Here is a 19,276-nt window from a genome sequence, read left to right as displayed (position 1 = left end):
ATATAAACAATTTATTAAATACACATTTATAAATAGTTATTTCTACAAGTTCAAGATGTACTTATAAATATACACAAGAGTATATTAAATTACATAAATAATAATATATTTAAAATTAAATCACTATATAAGATGTATTTCTTATGTATACAAATGAATATATATAATCACAAATTTCATTAAACAAATTATACATAGCAATGTAATATTATATTTGAAAACAATTATATCAGAATTATATTCCTTTAAACATTTATTTAAATTTTTTTGTGAAAAAGAAAGAAGATAAAAACATATATAAACTATATATATTTATATACTTAAAACGTATTAGTATTCTTTTTCGTCTCATAATTATTAATTGCAACTTTGCACTGCTCTATTTTGTTCTGTATCTTACTCAAGGAATTCTCCGTCAATCTAATAGTGCGCATTAGATTATTATTACCGTACCTATTACAATAAAATTGTTTATGAAGTCACGTTGTCTTATTAAAAAAATTTTGTATTTATGAAACTTTAGATTGATGGAACGTTGTTACATAAAACTGTGTACATCTCTATTAATTAATATTTCAATTTATAGCAAACTAGGTTCTAAAAGTTTAAGCTTTTATAAATTATTAATCTCAAAAAACTGTGGATGAACATTTTTAATTACTGAAATTAAGATATTTCCAAATATATAGATTCTTGATCTCATAAATATATGTTCTCCAATAAGTTACTCTATGCTTATGAGAAATAATTTGCAAGTTGTTAGATTCTTACACGTAAAATGTAGTATAGAGATTGATAAAATCATGTACTTATGAAATATAAATATTTTTCTTACTTAATATCAGATATTACAGTGTCAAGATTCGATAAGTCCTTAATATCCATATTAGCTTCAACATAATCTAAATCATGTTCCCGTTTTATATCATTAAGTTCTTGTTTTAAAATTGCAAGGTCGTCACTAACTTTCTTACATTCTTCATGATAATTTTCGATATCCTTCGTCAAAACGTCACTGCACTACAAAAATAAAAAAGATTTATACGATTTATAATTTTTATAAAAGATAATAACACGAAAATTATATATAGTACACAGCACAACTTAATTTGAATTTAATATTACAATAAAAATTTCTAAAAAATTCTTGTTAAAAAAACATACATATTCAGTTATCCATTGACAAAAATTATTGGCGTAGTTCCCTATTTCTGATAAACAATCATTCCTGAAATAATATATTTATGAAAAATAATTCTTCTTCATAAAACATAAATAAAAATTTAAATACTGTTTTTCTTTTTTAATTAAAAGAGTGTAGAATTAATCAAAGTCAAAAGAAAAATTAATGTGAACGTATGTCAAGAAATACGTAGTTTCTAAAGTACGGAGCATTAAACCGTAAGTACCACTGTTTACGTGATGAGATCATCCTTGCATGTTGGAGATCTTCCAATTCTTGCTTCTTTATAGTGCACATTCTCGTAGTTTCCGACATTCGTTCATTAATGTCAGATACTTTCATCATTAATTTATCGTAATTTATTTCGATATTACGATTACTCTCAACCAATTTCGACGTTTGATTTATCCAGTGATTTACATTTTTATTAGAATTTTCTACTGAATCTCTTAGAGTCATAAACTGAAATATTTTATGTTATAATATGCTATCCTCTGTAGTTATATGTTATTATTAGCAATATTAGCTATAAATAACGAATTAATCTTTTTCTATCGGTAACTAAAATAGTATCTTGTTGTTCATATTTTACCTCTTCAATACCGGAATTGATCATGACTGGTTCCCGGTTATCAATATCTTCTAGAGCTGCCTTATTGCTCATGAATTTCGTCATTTTTCACCTATATCGTAGAATGTCTCTAGCGACAAATAATACGATACTTCTCTGTCGATTCAGCAAAATAATTGAAATATTCGTTATTAAGGATATCATTAAGATTGTCGTTCGATGACAAAGTACGTTTTGTCGGTGGTGATGAGGGAGGTGTGAGGGATAGGGAAGAGAATATAGGGGAGGGACTAGAGAAGAAGATTATGGCTGTTTAATAGGTTAATATGGACAGTGATGAGGTATGGAGTGGAGATTTGAGGATGAAAGGAGAGGGAGGAGTTGGAAAGAATTTAAAAGAGGTTTGTAAGGTGGACGATGGGGGTGGAGAGGAGGACACCAGGACACATGATAAGAGAGGAGGTTGGGAGAGAGAAGTTGAGAGGGAGAGCAGGGAAGAGGGCCTGGGAGAGGAGATTGGAGGAAGGAGAAGAAGTAATTGCAAGGAGATGCTGGGAGGAGATGAGGGAGAGGTGGAGAAAAAGAAAGATAGTAGGGAGTTAGATATGTAAGTTAGGCATAAGTTAGTTGTAAGAATTAGTTGTAAGTTTAGATATAAGAGTTAGGATGCAGAGGTGTGTGTGTTTGTGTAGATAGTGTGGCGACGAATTATAATTAGACTTTGTAACCCCATATGAGGATTAATAAAGATTTACATACATAGACAAAGTACGCTTTGTATGACAACCTCTTTTATACAACGTTTACATTTAAACTTGTTTATATTATGTTTAAGAAAAGTCATTCTCTAATTTTACGCAAGAAATGTGATATTTTATGATAATATGCGTACCTAGTATCGGATTCGGAATCAAAACAATCACGTTTATCTGGAGATTGAGATATCGATAGCACTTTCGAATCTTCAACTATTTCAAATTTATCAATGGCGTCGAGACTCGCAGCACGCAGAAAAGACAGTAGTTTTAAGAATTCAAGAAAATCTGTTCTTTATAGTTACACTTTCTGAACTATCTAGTAATCTTTCTATTTTTTTTCTCCCTCTCACCAATTGTCAAATGTCCAACATAACACCAAAGTATGTTATTAGTACTAAAATGTTACTATATCTCAGTAAATTAAATCTTTTTAAAGAATACAATGTTACGCTTGAGAATACAATATTGTAGTAATTTTCTCTATCGGAAAACACTAAGTTAATACTACTAAAATGCTATTAAAAGATAAGGTGATATATTTTGATAAATATTGAAACATTATATTAATTTAATATATAACTTCGAATAAAATAACTTTGAATAAAATAACTTTGAATAAATAATTTGTATAAAATAACTTTGAATTAACCAAAAAAATCTTGTTATTAATTAATGAGATTTATTTATTATAAATTTTAGAAAAAACATTTAAGCCATGTTATCATGGTTATCATCTTTAGCAATATTATTAAAAATTTCTTAAATTTAGTGTTGGTGCAATAGTTTTGTGCTATGTAAAATATATCATTTCAAGTACAGACAGTGCAATTCCGCACATTTATAAAGAACAGATTCAAAAAGATTGAGCAAACGCACCCCAGTAAACACAAAGTAATAGTAACATAATATTAATATTACAATTTCCTACTCAACAATCTAACAGTTATATAACGCGCGTGTTATATAACAGTTACCTTGTTGAGTACGAAATTATAACATTGATGTTATGTTACTGTTACTTTGTATTTACTGGGATCAATTTATAATTAGAAAATGTGAATATCAAGTAGAAAATAAAGTAGAAAATAAAAAAAGAATATTTTTTGTAGAAGTTTAAATACGACTAGACGTATAATAACAAATATTTTTTTCCTTGTTTTCGCATAAAATGTAATGAAGAAAATCAATTGCTTGTAGAAGCAAAAAATTGCACTTTACATCGGATGGATTGACACTCCGACCTATGTCGATGAAACATTCTCTTAACGCCCAACATATATTACATATGTACATGCGTACATGATGTAAATATGCATTGTGTAACATTTAATAATACTTCTGTTGCGATATATTGTTGGATAGTTTTAGAATTTCCAGTGCAGTGAATTGTGTAGGAAAAGGTGAGTTCGACGTCATTTTGATAAATAGACACGTATTAATTCTTCGAGTGGTATCTTTCATTCGCTGTATTCTACGTCAGCTGATTTTTCCTTCGACTATAACAAGCCGTGTCGTGCGCGTTTCTACAGTCTTCGAACGGCTGTTGCTACGTGCGTATGCGCGGCACGCGTCATTCGTTTTCTTCCTTCAAGTTCCGTCAATATCGTGATCACTATTTATGAGGCTCGTGTTCTATCTCCAAATATGCAGGAAGTTGTCGGCGTCACTGATTAATCCACATTCCCTCGGTGTATGACTCACATTCCACAGTAAGTAATGTATCATTATACGCCCTGACGAGAGAGAAGCCAAATTGATCTTAAAAAGACGTCATGTCATGCAAGAAATATGTGTTGCAGAAATAATTAAATGCGTAAATACACCCAAGCGTTTTTTTAAGTCACGATTGTCTTATGAACGTTCGATAAATCTCACTTTTGAACTTCAGAAAATTTCGAAAAGCGCTGTTTACAATAACATATTTTCCATTTCTTATTCTATCTACTTATCCTCTTATCCTCTTATCCTCTTTTATATTCTAATTTAAGAAAGTCATATAATGATTTAATAAGTTTTGGAATAGCTAAAAAGTAATATTTCTAATTTTTTGGACCTCAAGGCTAAAGTGTCAAGGAACACACACACATGTTCATTATACATATATTTTTAATGTAATTAATTTATGATCATATGTTCATATAAAAGAGAAAGAATATAACAAAATTAGTGAAAACTAATTATAAAGAATACGATGTAAATTGTTTCAGGGTTTTGATAAATAAATCATCCTGAAAGTTACGCTCTAAATTATTGTGTTATTAATACTGTTGCGATATAATAACTATATTTCTTTTTTTAACGTATGAATTCATCGAACAAGTGTACGATTACTAGGCCACTGCCTGTGTAATTGGTTCTTTAATTATCTTATCTCTTATCATACCTCGGGCGATTCTCAGTATTCTACCAAGCAGTCTGATGGTCGAATTAGTTACGTGCAAATTATATATCGATATTACATAAATGCTAATAATTAAGTATTATCGAAACAAATACCGCTAAAATGTATACTACATATTTCTTTAAAATATTTCTAAGCGCATCTAATCATATAATCTAAATGATCTAAAATATAAGTGATTTTTCTTCAAAAAAAATGTTTTATCTGATTTCTTATCTCTTCTAACGTACGTATCTTCAATATTTAAAAAATGTACATGTTTTATCCTAAAAAGAAGAGAAAGAAAAAGACTATTCGTCGATATTGACTAGAATATATTAAAAAAGAATTATCTTTTAAACATTTAAAAGGCATAAAAGTGTTAATATCCATTTGATAAGATTTAATTTCCTGTTGTAATGTTGCAATCTTGCGGAACATTTCGCTAACGTTTTTCGTAAGATTTCTTCGTAAAATGTGGTAAAAGTGTGAATTTACCAGAATCCTGCGTGAAACAGGACGACCAACTGATAAACAACCGCGTACTGACTGTGCTCTATATCCTGTCACATAAAGGATACAGCAATCACATTGATTACACGCTGTCTACGCGCATTTCTCTTCGAAACATTATTTCTTTACGAGAAAGACGAATCCTCTACAATAACGACATATCGTTATATTCATTCATACAAGACAGAAAAAATAATATACTTAGAAAAAATTTAATTTCTTTTATGTATATATATATATGAAAGTAAATAAATATAAATTATGTATTTCACATCTTATAGAGCACACGTCTATTCTTAAAAGCATTTACAAAATTCGGCTTTTGGTAAATAATTGTATTTATTAGAGTATAGTCGGGAGTTATAATTTATAGCGCAATTTTTTGATAAAAAAGTAGACATAATATATAATAAAAATTAATATTGATTAGATCGTTAATATCGATAAAAATTGCGTCATAGTTACGAGATATACTTCTCGATCAAATTATGCGTTTTCATATTGCAGAGAAAACAAAAATGGTGTCTCGAAACAGGAAGGTTAAAATTACAACCGTCGGCGATGGTATGGTTGGGAAAACGTGTATGCTCATCACGTATACAAAGAAAGAATTCCCGACGGAATATGTGCCTACCGTGTAAGTATTCTAACATAATATATAGCGTCACACACAATCAAAGCTCGGAAGTTACCGTCTCTTAAGGTCGGTCTCCCCACTCAGGCGTTTACTAGCAAACGCTTGGCGCGACCGTGTCTCTTAATGTATATATAGAATAGATCGATAAGCAATATGCCAAATAAAAGTTTATTTGTTCAGCGACGCAATGCATCTTCCTGAACATAAATTAATTCCACACATCATCTTAGCGTCCGGCTATTTAATTTATTTTGCCGTTTTATCATTTGCAGTTTCGACAACTACGTTGATACTATATGCGTGGGTGGACAACAATTAGAGATGACATTATGGGATACTGCTGGTCAAGAGGATTACGAACGACTTCGACCACTATCGTATCCAAACGTAAGCGCCAATTCGTTAAAATATATATCTCTTATTATTATTTATAAATAAAATCAAATTTGTCTAACGTAAGTAATGAATTGTGTAATTTTTCTATTTTATCTCGCATATTTTTTCATCTTTCAATACTATTTTTTATGTAGAAATGCACATTCATGAGCCGCGCGCTTAGTAATATTCGTAACACTAACACACCTTTTCTTTTGCAGACCGATTGTTTCCTAGTCTGTTTTTCAATAAGCGCCCGTAGTTCTTTCGAAAACGTATCGAGTAAGTGGTATCCAGAAATTAAAATGCACTGTCCCAATGTACCAATTGTACTTGTGGGTGAGTACATATATATGATATAAAAATAAGATATTCTTCAGGTATAATACACGCGCAGGATGCATTTACATACTATCTTATTATGTAACAACTTGTTTCCAAATATCAAACACGTTTATATATGCACGTTATAAAAATTTTTAAAATTCTTATCATGCTTCTCTTGTACTTGATAACATAAGAAAATGTATTTTTATTGAAATCTGTAAGAGATCAAAGTTAATACAAAAATAGAATATTACTTTTTTTATCAGGTACCAAAGCAGATCTCAGAAATCAAGAAAATATGGATATTATCACTCCACGTGAATGCAACAAAATGAAAAGAAGGATCAGGGCTGTAAAGTACGTCGAGTGTTCTGCAATAAAGCAAGAAGGACTTGAAGAAGTCTTTATGGAAGCTATCAGAGCTGTATTGAAGAAACCATCATCGAAAAAACCTTGTTGCATTCTTTGAAATGTGCAATATTGAAATTGATACATTTTGAACTGATCGATTGAAGTCGTCGAGACGGATATCAAACCAAAGATTCTCTTCACACATTTTCCATATATTTCTTTCTCGCGTATCTTATTTTTAATAATATTTCTAAGAAAAGTATGATAAATATATATTCTTTGTGTAAGCTAAAATTTCTTCCTTACACTGTGTAAATATATACTAAATATTTTATCTACACTGCTCAAAACAACTAGGAAGTCGTGTGAAATAAATAATACTGTTAGCAGTTCTGTAACTTAGACCAAATATAAGAATAAATATTAAATAATAATAATAGAAACAGTAAATAATAGTAATAACAGATTAAAATATCGCGCTCGTGTTAATGTTATATTTAATAAAAATTAAAATTAGGTATTAAAAAAAGTATTTGACTAAACAAAATATACAGAATATGTAAACATATATATTATACAATAGAAAACAACGCGTATTTCGTTAAACCGGTTATTGTACGTTTTACTTTGTATTAATTGCTAGACGACAATTGTATAATGATCTATAATACAATTGATAAAATTTAACAATTAAGTTGATTTTTTCGATATTGTAAAGAATATATTCATTCTTATATAGTATATTTATTCTTATATAAAAGTATATTAATATTGTTAGTGACTGATATAAGTCCAAAATTATTACATAAAATTTATGAATTTATAATTATGTGATTAACATATTTAAGCATTTATACATATATTGAAATTTTATTAAAAATATATTACAATAGAAGTATATAAAAATTGATATTTCCTCAAGCTATGACCCGACCCTAAAACAAATCAATAACAACTTATAACAATGATATATATACGTGTATATATATACATATATATATATATATATATATATATATATATTTCCCTAAGTATATATTTCCTCCATATATATTATCCCCATATTTACAATGTAGTTTTTTAACGTATATATGACTTAAAGCTAAGCGAACAAAATAAAAAAAATTATAGCTTAGCTCTATTGACTTCCATAAGTTCTTTTAATTTTTGCGCAAGCATAATATTTCCAGTTATTCTCATCTTTCCACGTATAAATGCCACTTGTGGACTTAATTTTCCTAGTGCCTGCAACAATCATAATGTTTTTACAAAAATATATATAACATTTTACATATAATTAACTTACAATTTCAACCATATCTTTGTCATCTACAGTAAGTGTCACATCTGCTTTCCCTGTGTCAGGTTTTCCTTTATATATTTTAGCATTCTTCAAATCAAGAGCTATAAATAAGATATATAGATTATAAGAGATTAATTAATTAATAAGATTAACTCATTGGTTTACAACATCGACTCACACACATTCTTATCACTAAATATGATTTAAATGTAATAAATTCATAGCAAAATACTATTTTAGCTATTGTTAAAATTCAGTCCTTGCATGTACAAAATGTACATATAATTTAACCAATACTTGCTTCTTTGAATTTAAAAATTTGTTTTTTTTTTCATTTTTTTGTTTTATATTCTTAAATTTTCCAACATACAGTACTGTGTATATATGTATGTGTTTGTGTATGTATGTATATATATATATATATATATATATATATATATATATATATATTGCTAATTCATAAATAAAAAGTACCGGGAAATTGTCATTTAAATGAACCGCGGAAGAGGTAGCGGTAAAAAGTTTTTTTTTTTAGATTGGCACTACCTTCCTTCATTACCAACCGGAGCTTGAGCTCGATCAGTCAACTAGTTTGTTTATGGCAGCTGTCCAAACAAGTCTACCTCAGTGTTGCTCTGCGAATTTTACCATGGAAAAAATAGTCGAACAAAGAGTGTGCCTCAAATTTTGTGTTGCAAACGAAATTTCGTGTGCCGACGCACTGATATCCGGCGAAAAAGGCCCGAATTGTGGCGAGACAATTCGTGGATTTTACACGATGACAATGCGCCAGCGCACAGAGCCACGATTGTGGCCGATTACAAGGCCAAAAACTCGGTCAATTCTGTCGACCATCCACCGTATTCGCCTGATTTGGCACCGTGCGACTTCTTTCTTTTCCCGAAACTGAAATTGCCACTCCGTGGTACTCGTTTTTCATCGATTGATGACATCAAAAGGAATTCGCAGCGGGTCCTGAAGGCCATACCAGAATCGGCCTACCAGAAGTGCATGGAAGATTGGTTTCGCCGTTTTCACATGTGCATTGCAAACGATGGGGATTACTTTGAAGGCGACAAAATAAATTTTGATGAATAAATAAAATATTCTGTGTTTTTTTTAACGATTCCCGGTACTTTTTATACAGAAGGTATATCATGAATAATTTCTAAAATTACTTACTCCATTCAGCTACTGGTTTTCCATCAATGGTTATAATGTAAAGAAAGACTGCATTAACCTTCTTAGCTAAATCTGGTTTTAATTTCACCTGTTCATTTATAGCTGCAAATATAGCATCACTCTGTATATTTTCTTTCAAGGAAGTCGGATTCGTAAGTGGTACTGCCATTTTAACGTCCTGCAGGTCAATATAAGCGCCTAAAATAAAATTTTTTTAACACAACAGAGTTAAAATTGCAATTTTTTAAGTCTATTTCTTTTTTAAATCTTTTACACTTATCAGGACACATACATACATTAAATGACATATGCAAAACATTTTTTCTAAAAAAATATGCTCTAAATATAAATGCAATTATTAATAAATAAAAATACGTAAATAAAATACACAATTTATATTTTGTTACATATTTTAATATCAAGAAGCATGGCTATAAAAGAATTGCAGAGATATTTTATTCTTAATTTGCACAACTTTGAAATATAATTCCTTTTTACTTTTTTGTGTGAAAATAAACCTATATACGCAATAAGATAGTAAAATATTTATCCATACTTGTCCTTATTAGCTAAAATTGTTTTTTGTTGAATATCCTGAACAATATATAATAGGACAGTCAAATATATATAATCATAATATATTACTGATAAAATGTTTTTTTTATATATATAAATTCAGTACATTTTTTTATAGAGTATAATCTTGTTTTTTATAAACTTACCTGTTACGACTGGTACACCGGTTTCAACGACAGATGTTTGGAAATGTATTCTGTTATTGTCACGCCACATATCAGTACGCAACGTTTGACCTGGTATTACAGGCTTTGCAAACCTCACCTAGAATAAAATAGTAATATTACATTAATATAACATATGTATTGATTACGATTTCTCACGCCATACATACAAATATATCACAATATATAGAAAATAAAATAGAAAATCGTTCTGTTATACTCCAAAATAATATCTTTCTAGAACAAGCTAATAATTAAAAAAAAATAACGTTTAATAAATTTAACTAATAAATATAGAGTTAATATATAGAATAAATAGAATATAAAGTAAATATAGAGTTAAATATAATTTCTACTAAAACAAATTTAAATTGCACTCTTTTACAAAGTAATGAATTTTAGAAATATTCCACACTAAAACCACGAGAAGAATTTCTGTATCTGCAAATAATCTTAATGCAGTTATCAAAATATTGCGTTTCAGATATATAATTACAAATAATCACTATACATTTTTTCTCAGTACAAGTCGAAACGTACATATCGGGAATATTTTGAATATCTCCGGTATACAATTAGCAATTATTACTTACTCAAAATCAAATAAATACTTCTCGATTAACGCGTATATCCACGACAAAATGTCAATTCATACTGATTACTTTATCAGTTATTATATGTGCTTTATCAGCTTTGTTATATGCAAGTCATAGTTGAACATCTTGTGGTGGGGTACATACATATAACAAGAGAATGAAAGTCCACAATGTTTCATTATATCAAGATACTTCAGTTCTTTTCAACAATAAAAACTGACAAGTATATTTATCTATATATAGTTATTATATAATTGTGCAAGTTCTTTAAACATATATAAAAATTATATATAAAGTCATACTCAGTGACAATGCAGAATAATTAACAATATAGAATGACTAAACATCGTATATTGTCACCATTAGTCCACTCTGGTAATCAATGTACTCATCAATATATATATATACTATGTCATCTAGAACCAGCTTTAAAAATAGAGTTTATTAAGTCTATTAAGCACCTGCCTAATGTACCTCGAAGTAGAAAACTTATCGTGAAATCTTACAGACTTTCTTTCTTTTTCTCTAACGATAATCGTACCTTAATAGATTTAAATAAATTCGGATCTCCACCAGCATACGCTTGAAGAACATGTCGGGCCGAGAATCCTAGAGAACACAACCCGTGTAATATTGGTCTCTCGTATCCTGCCATTGCAGCAATATTATTATCAATATGCAAAGGGTTGAGGTCTCCACTCAATCTGTATAGAGCAGCCTATAAAATTAATGCCAGAATAATCATAAATTTTTGTCCGAAAACTATCAGACAACATTTTAATAATAAATTCTAGAACTTAATTGAAACAAGTTAAATTAATTTAAATTAACTTAATTCAAATAAATCCTCTCTCTTATTCTATAATATAACAAAATATTGATTATGATAACTTTTAAATATATTCGATTAATTATATTTTTACAATAACCAAATCGAGATATTGAGCCTTTCTTACTTGGTCAATATTTGTCTGTTGTGTGACTGACATATCCGGTTTTCGAGTAGGTGGATTAATGAGTGGAATGATATGAGGTGAAGTTCGTTTCCCTTGAAAACCACCTGCACCGACGACAAATATAGATATCTGTCCAGTTGATAATTTTTCTCCGTTTGTTGTATTATAGGTGTCATCTAGCAAAATGCAAAAGATTACACATAATATTTTTAATGTAGAAGTCATTATCATTATCATGATGCTGAAAATCGCTTTCTGAAAGTTTCTTTAATGTTGTATATTTTATAAATATATAAATATTAAAGATTATTAATAAATCATCTTATATAAATTGCAAGATTGGCATACGTTGGACCAAAACAACTGCGCCTGTTCCCTTATCCATGACATCTTGCACCTTCAAGCGTGTTTCCACTGTAGCTTCTGTAGGTAATTGCTTATAGACTTCTAAATACTGCTCTCCATGTAATATCTACAAATATTATCAGACTTGTAATACAATATCCAAAGAAAATACATGAAGCATCAAAATGATAGGAGTACAACACAAAATTTAAAACAAATCATACTTTTGTCGCATCAACTTCTGAATTTGGTAAAGCTTCTTGCAGCATAGAAGAGCCCATGCATCCTAAAGGTCCGTATAAAACGTAAAAAGTAGGTAATACAGCGAATTCGTCGGAATTTTCATACAAGTAACGCATATCACTTGGCTGTTGAACAGTAGCTCCGACTAAAATAAAAAATTTAATGAGATCAATACACTCAATGTCTACTGACTCATATATGATTAAAAATATTTCTCAAATAGATAAATAGTATCTACTTTTATAAAAATGAATATTGAACGATTAACGTTAACAGAATAAATTGACTTTTAATTCAATCTACTAGTATGGCTTACCTCCGAGTGCGTATAATATAATATCGCGATAGTTATAGTTGTTCCTTATGACATGATTATACTGTGGAAGACAAAAATGATAAGAATAAAAAAAACTTTATAATCAAGCAAAAAATTACAAAATGTCACATACTTTATCTCCAGAAGGAACGTCTTTTTTCAGGGTTTCAATGACGCCATATAATTCTCCTGATACTGCCTAATCAAAAGTTGCAAAATAAAAATGAATAAAATAACGAAAAAAAGATGATTAACGATAAGTTAATATCTTACTACAATACCAAAGATAAGATAAATTATTAATATGTTGTTATATATGTGTGTGTGTGTGTGTGTGTTCAAAAAGTAAGGTGACTTTTCAAATTTCGCGGGCAACGTACATTCGATTTTCGATTTTTTTGTTTTGTTGTGTTGGTATACATGTCCCAAACATATGTTTACAGTTTCAACTATATAGCATATTTAGTTTGTTTTTGACAGATACAAAGGTTAGACATGTTTGGTGTGCTCGGCGATTTTCTGCTATCAAAAAAAATGGATCAAAGAATTTGCATCAAATTTTATGTAAAAAATGGAATTAAGTGCTCCAAAACACTTGAAATGTTGATAGTGGCATACGGTGAGTCTGCTCTGAGTAAAAAAAATGTTTATAAGTGGTACAAGCTCTTCCAAGATGGCTGAGAAGATGCCAATGACGAACCTCGCTCTGGACGTCCCAGCACGTCAACAACAGATGAAAACGTTGAAGCAGTGAAGAAAATTGTTTTGGAAAATCGTCGAATCACTATTAGAGAAGTTGCTGAGGATATTGGCATATCGGTTGGCTCGTGCCATGCAATTTTTTCGGATGTTTTGGACATGAGACGTGTGTCAACGAAGTTTGTTCCGAAACTGCTTAATTTTGACCAGAAGAACCGTCGCATGAGCATCGCTCAGGAATTGTTGAATGACGTCAATGATGATCCTGATTTGCTCAAAAGGGTCATAACTGGTGACGAATCATGGGTATATGGTTATGACGTCGAAACCAAAGTCCAATCGTCCCAATGGAAGAGCCCAGGAGAGCCAAGACCGAAAAAAGCACGCCAAGTTCGATCAAATGTCAAGGTTTTGCTCACTGTTTTCTTCGATTACCGTGACGTAGTGCATCAGGAGTTCTTACCACAAGGTCGTACGGTCAATAAGGAGTATTACCTTGAAGTTATGCACCGTTTGCGAGAAGCAATACGAAAAAAACGTCCGGAATTGTGGAAAAACAATTCATGGCTTTTGCATCACGATAATGCACCTGCTCACTCATCGTTGCTTGTGAGAGATTTTTTGGCCAAAAACAACACCACAATCACGTCTCAGCCACCATATTCACCGGATTTAGCCCCCTGCGACTTTTTCCTATTCCCAAAACTGAAGAGACCTATGAAAGGAGATTTGTAACGATTGAGGAGATAAAGACTGCATCGCTGGAAGAGCTCAAGGCTATACCAAAAAGTGCTTATCAGAAGTGCTTCGAGGATTGGAAAAAGCGTTGGCACAAGTGTATTATATCTGAGGAGGATTACTTTGAAGGGGATAACATGAATATTGATAAATAAATAAATATTTTTTCATAAAAATATAAAGTCACCTTACTTTTTAAACACACCAATAGAATCTCAACAAAGACACACAAGAGAATAACTTACTTGAATTGAGTTGAATCGTTTTGCTGATGACATGTCAGTTATCTTCGACCAATTTTCTTGCACTACTTCCGGTGAAACGTCAGACGATAGATTTTGCCGCAAGACACAACCCGAAGAGCGAATTAAATGACCTATAAATTTAAATGATAAATTAAAATGATAAATTTAAATTTATTTTTTTATATTATCAAAATCGCTAAACGGTAAAGTTGCTTCTTTTAGCATCAAGAATCTCTCTGTATAGTTATTCTGGACATCCTGTATAATTGTTTAATTACACAGATGTAATATACACAAAATAATCATAAAATGTTTATAATAAAAACAAATTATGAATTTTTTCTTTCTAAGCATTAAAAAATTAAAATGATAATTTTGCATAACTCTTAACGTGCTTCATATTCATATAACTTAATTCTTCTCACACAGAATGAACACAAACACATGTGCGGCGCGAAATCGTATTTTATATTATATTTTATATTATATTAAATTTTCATTTTCTTCAATATTTTATACTTACATTTGCCAGCCCAGCCTAATGCTGATTCAATTATTGAACCATTTTCTGCACATTTCTCGTGACACAACCAAAAGACAACAGGTGCTATCAATTCAGGCTTTAATTCATTAAAAAAATCTGTAAGATATTAAATAGTTCTCCATTTCATTCTTCAGTTCAATAAAATATTGATTTGAATCGAGTATAAAATAAAATGTAAAAAAATTTTGTATTACCAAATTTTACATTAGCAAAAAAAAAGGTATATAAACGTTCTAAAAAGAGAGATCAAACTATAAAATGTTGATCACTTTGTCAAAATGAGTAAATTTCGTCTGAACGTTATAGGCGATTAAAAACAAAAATTTAGGACATTCATATAAAATCTCATAAAACGTTGACAATAGTTAAAAATAAACGATAAAATAGATTAAAGACTTACCCGGTGGCATGATATCTTCCGTTAAACGTGAGCCGGCTGTAGGCACTATTACATTAGTGTAAATATTCTTTTTTGCTCCTTCAATGGATAATGTATTAGCAAATCCTACAAGACCCATTTTCGCCGTACTATAATTGGATTGTCCAAAATTCCCGTATAAACCACTGTTGCTTGAAGTTAAGATTACACGACCATATTTTTGCTTAAGAAAATATGGCCATGCCGCTTTTGTTGTTTTTACAGAACCTTTTAGATGAACATCATATATTATATCTAAAACAAACATACCAATATTAATACATGTGTAAATTAATATAGAGTATCTTACAAATCATAATATAAACAGAAGATAATCCATCATAATAAGTAATCAAATATATAATGTGTAATACCAAATATGATAACCAAATGTATAATGTAAATGTGATTTGACAATCACACCCTGATGTTTTCTTAAAGCTAAATCTCTTAAATAATCTGGAAACACGATTCGTAATATAAAATTCTAATATCGAATTTGCAATAATTTTTCAATAGTATGTAATTAAAGTTGACCAAAATTGTAGTAATTAAGATTTGCATACTTGGATATATAGTACACATGTACAGTGTTACTTATGTAACATAAAATAAAAACTAATAAAACATGAAACTAATAGTTTAAAAAAATATTACGTAATAGCTCATATTTAGTAAAATCATATTCTGCTTGTAATATTTTAAACTTTTTTACTTATACATATATTTACTTAAATAAGCAAACATCAAAGACAAATTTCATCTATTTAAATAACCTATATATCAATGTTAAAAAATATTAATAATAGACTGTTATCATTGTGCATTGTATCATAAAACTTATATAATTATTTTAATTATTATAATTATTATAATTAATTTATTATTATTTTTATTATTATAATTTATTAATTATTATAATTTATTTATTATTTGAAGATCAGATAAAAGTGGAGTTTAGGGAACCCACTTACGATGTCTTGTCCTTGATATTATCAAGGACACACTACTGAATGACTGCTGAGTTCTATAACATATGTCAACATAAAGACCATCAAAGATAGGTTCTCTAAACTCCACTTTTACTGTTTTCCATAATAAATAGAACATAGTATAAATAGGTTTATCTCTTTTTTACTTTCTTTAATACTTTTATTTTTATCATATCTGTGTATGTAATGCATGTGTGTTAATTTAAATATACATACCCCAATCTTTATCCGACATCTTCCCAAACGATACATCTCTCAAAATACCAGCATTGTTAACAACTACATCAATACGACCAAATGTCTTGATTGCTGTCTCAATAATTTTTGCGCCATCCAATACTGAATCATAATTTGCAACAGCTTTTCCTCCTAGAGAATTATTATCTTGTTACTTCCTCACTTAACATACACACACATTGTCTGTTACCAAGTAATTTATATCTTATTTATAAAAATATATGTGTAGCGAGTATACAATGTTATGAATAATTAATATATATTACAAGAGATATTAAAATGTTTTTTATCTTGCACAAATATAATATTTTCCGGAGATTTACATAAAAGAAATGATATGATTAATTTATCAAATTAAAGTCACTAACCATTTCGCCGAATTTCTTGGACTACAATATCTGCACTTTTGGTGTTTCCACCATCACCATGTCTATTACCTCCTAAATCATTTACTACTACACTAGCACCTCTGGATGCAAACAACAATGCATAAGCTCGTCCCAGACCTAAAATATTATATACACATATTATATATACATGGCAAAGTTCTAGTTAAACTTTCAATATGTAATATTAATAACAGATTTGTTGTCAATTAATTAATAAATCTCTCAAAATATTGCAAACATATTTACCTGCACCAGCTCCTGTCACTACAACTACTCGGCCATCATAACGTAATTGGTTTGACATGTTTAAAATGTTTCTCGCTTAAGCACGATATCAAATATGGCAAGTAACTGCAAAGATTCTGGTTGCAATGACTCTGGCTGCAACGACTCGTCCCTCTACAAATATAAAAATGACCATGATAAAGCAAAATTAACGAACATGTTTAAAGTTCATCGTGTAATCTATGTACTTATGATATCAGCAAAAATGATAAGCACGCCGATGTTTCACTGAATTTCCACTGTTGTAAAAGGCTGCGTTCCGAAATTCACTGCCAGTACTGAAATTCTATAATATACATAACATACGTAATATACGTAACATGAACTATAGATTTTCAGTACTGGCAGTGCATTTCGGAACGCAGCCAAAATTGAATGCAGTTTTCAGTGTCATCTGGAGGTCGATCATGTATCTTTTCACCTAGGATAAATTCGTGAAAAAGTGAAAATTTTAATGCGAAAAAGTGAAAAAATAAAAACTTTCATGCGAATTGATATTTTCCCTAAAAAGTAATATCCATATTCATAATAAGTTAATCAATTACGATGGTTGCTGCATGATGGATAGTTAATGAGGAACAAAACGAAAGAAACGAGAATTTACGTATTATGCGTAAAATTTTAAGAGATACTCAAGATCCTTTTGATATCCTAGAAAAACAATTTCAGAAATTATATAGGTAATAATAATTATTATTATATTATTGTAATTAATTTTATTATTTTATTATTTTATTTTTTGTTTGTGTGTTACATTCATTCTAAAAAAATAATATATAACATGAAGAAATATTATAAGCAAACATGAGAATATTTATAATCTATTATTTTCTCACTTTAATGTAATTATGCTCTATGCAAATGCGCTGGGTTGAGTTGATACATATACTATAGTAAAACTAACTCAACTCGATCCAACTCTGGATATTTCGGAAGCATCCATGGCCTAACACCCAACAAAGAAATCACTAGATTATTTTATTTTACCATATAAATACTACAAATACGCACACTTACTTTTCACGTTTTACCTACACGGTTGATGGCTAAAACGTGAAAAATAGTATAATATTATCATCTTGCACAAATATGTAAATTGTAATATTACGTATGCGTATTCCACAATTCAAAACAATGTGGACAACTGTTTCAGTGAATTTTACTTTGCATGTTGCATACTTTTTTAAAATTGAAATTATGATAAAGAATTTTACATAAAATATACAAAGAAAAGATTACAACAATATATTATGCATTATAAATACAGATGTGTATTAAATAAAATAAGTTTATAATAATTATTACAAATATTTAGAAATTGCTCACTTTTCACAATTTCATGCTAAGGAAAAAAGTTATATAATCGATAGTAAAATTAAACTCACGTGAAAAGATTCATGATTGATGCCCTGTACTAAGGATGTGGCCGAACTAAACAGGTGATGTCAATACGAAATGGAGATATACACCAATTGAAGTATGAATGGCGCGTAAAAGCAAATTGTTATAGCGACGTTCTAGCAAGCAGCAGCAAGCAGTAGCGAACAATACAGAGCGATATACAGAGCGATAAATTATAAATTAATATTTTAGGGAATTTCTTTCCTCTTCTGTCTCTATCCCCCCTACCTTTTATGCCTCCTCTATCTCCTCTACCGCCTCTACCGCCACCACCTCTCCAAAAACTTCCAAATGGTCTCCATATTTTTCCTCTTTGCTGGTATCATCGTGCTCGTGCTCTTCCACGGCCTCGTCCTCTAGTAGCTGTAACTATATATTAATATCTTATTACTAATTACTAGAGAGTAGTAGTTGATGGTTACGATAATTCGAATTTGATTTTAGGTGCTTACAAAGGCTACGTTCCGAAATTCATTGCCAGTACTGAAATTCTATAGTATACGTGACATGAACTATAGATTTTCAGTACTGGCAGTGAATTTTGGAACGCAG

General features: G+C 29.8%; 3 protein-coding genes and 1 long non-coding RNA gene across 7 annotated transcripts in view; 1 reads left to right on the top strand and 3 right to left on the bottom strand.

Moving 5' to 3' along the window:
- Positions 1-308: 308 nt before the first annotated feature.
- Positions 309-3,023, bottom strand: LOC116846638. Of its 2 annotated transcripts, XM_032820731.1 has the most exons (6): positions 2,647-3,023; positions 1,776-1,910; positions 1,410-1,645; positions 1,165-1,228; positions 836-1,020; positions 309-453 (listed from the first exon to the last, which is right to left on the bottom strand). In XM_032820731.1, the coding sequence occupies exons 2-6, from the start codon at positions 1,857-1,859 to the stop codon at positions 321-323; spliced, it is 702 nt and encodes a 233-aa protein (XP_032676622.1). In that variant the 5' UTR covers positions 1,860-1,910; positions 2,647-3,023; the 3' UTR covers positions 309-320. The 2 variants fall into 2 exon arrangements, with proteins under 2 accessions (XP_032676622.1, XP_032676623.1); XM_032820732.1 differs by lacking the exon at positions 2,647-3,023 and having other exon boundaries at positions 1,776-2,528.
- A 999-nt stretch (positions 3,024-4,022) lies between these two features.
- On the top strand, positions 4,023-7,570 carry LOC116846606 (ras-like GTP-binding protein RhoL). Its single transcript, XM_032820671.1, has 5 exons — positions 4,023-4,221; positions 5,913-6,042; positions 6,315-6,429; positions 6,639-6,756; positions 7,011-7,570. The coding sequence occupies exons 2-5, from the start codon at positions 5,924-5,926 to the stop codon at positions 7,211-7,213; spliced, it is 555 nt and encodes a 184-aa protein (XP_032676562.1). The 5' UTR covers positions 4,023-4,221; positions 5,913-5,923; the 3' UTR covers positions 7,214-7,570.
- A 621-nt stretch (positions 7,571-8,191) lies between these two features.
- On the bottom strand, positions 8,192-17,618 carry LOC116846605 (peroxisomal multifunctional enzyme type 2). The gene is made up of 17 exons (XM_032820669.1): positions 17,512-17,618; positions 17,285-17,437; positions 17,018-17,155; positions 16,629-16,781; positions 15,403-15,675; positions 14,982-15,098; positions 14,459-14,589; positions 12,910-12,975; positions 12,777-12,837; positions 12,442-12,605; positions 12,221-12,344; positions 11,873-12,048; positions 11,458-11,634; positions 10,303-10,420; positions 9,581-9,778; positions 8,402-8,499; positions 8,192-8,340 (listed from the first exon to the last, which is right to left on the bottom strand). Exons 2-17 carry the CDS (start codon positions 17,340-17,342, stop codon positions 8,221-8,223), a joined length of 2,172 nt encoding a protein of 723 aa, XP_032676560.1. The 5' UTR covers positions 17,343-17,437; positions 17,512-17,618; the 3' UTR covers positions 8,192-8,220.
- Positions 17,619-17,763: 145 nt separating this feature from the next.
- The window catches only part of LOC116846607, a 3,985-nt gene continuing 2,472 nt past the window's right edge, over positions 17,764-19,276 (bottom strand). The window contains exons 2-5 of one of the 3 annotated variants that reach the window (XR_004378530.1): positions 18,953-19,093; positions 18,709-18,840; positions 18,341-18,369; positions 17,764-18,269 (exon numbers count right to left, since the gene is read on the bottom strand). This is a non-coding gene — a long non-coding RNA (uncharacterized LOC116846607). The remainder of the gene's footprint in view (positions 18,270-18,340; positions 18,370-18,708; positions 18,841-18,952; positions 19,094-19,276) is intronic. The other 2 variants (XR_004378531.1, XR_004378532.1) reach the window with 2 other exon arrangements.

The sequence above is a fragment of the Odontomachus brunneus genome, unplaced genomic scaffold, assembly GCF_010583005.1.
Source record: "Odontomachus brunneus isolate Ranch 3 - 2012 unplaced genomic scaffold, Obru_v1 Obru_scaffold_066, whole genome shotgun sequence".
Taxonomy (NCBI): domain Eukaryota; kingdom Metazoa; phylum Arthropoda; class Insecta; order Hymenoptera; family Formicidae; genus Odontomachus; species Odontomachus brunneus.
This window is presented reverse-complemented; position numbering and strand designations above follow the sequence as displayed.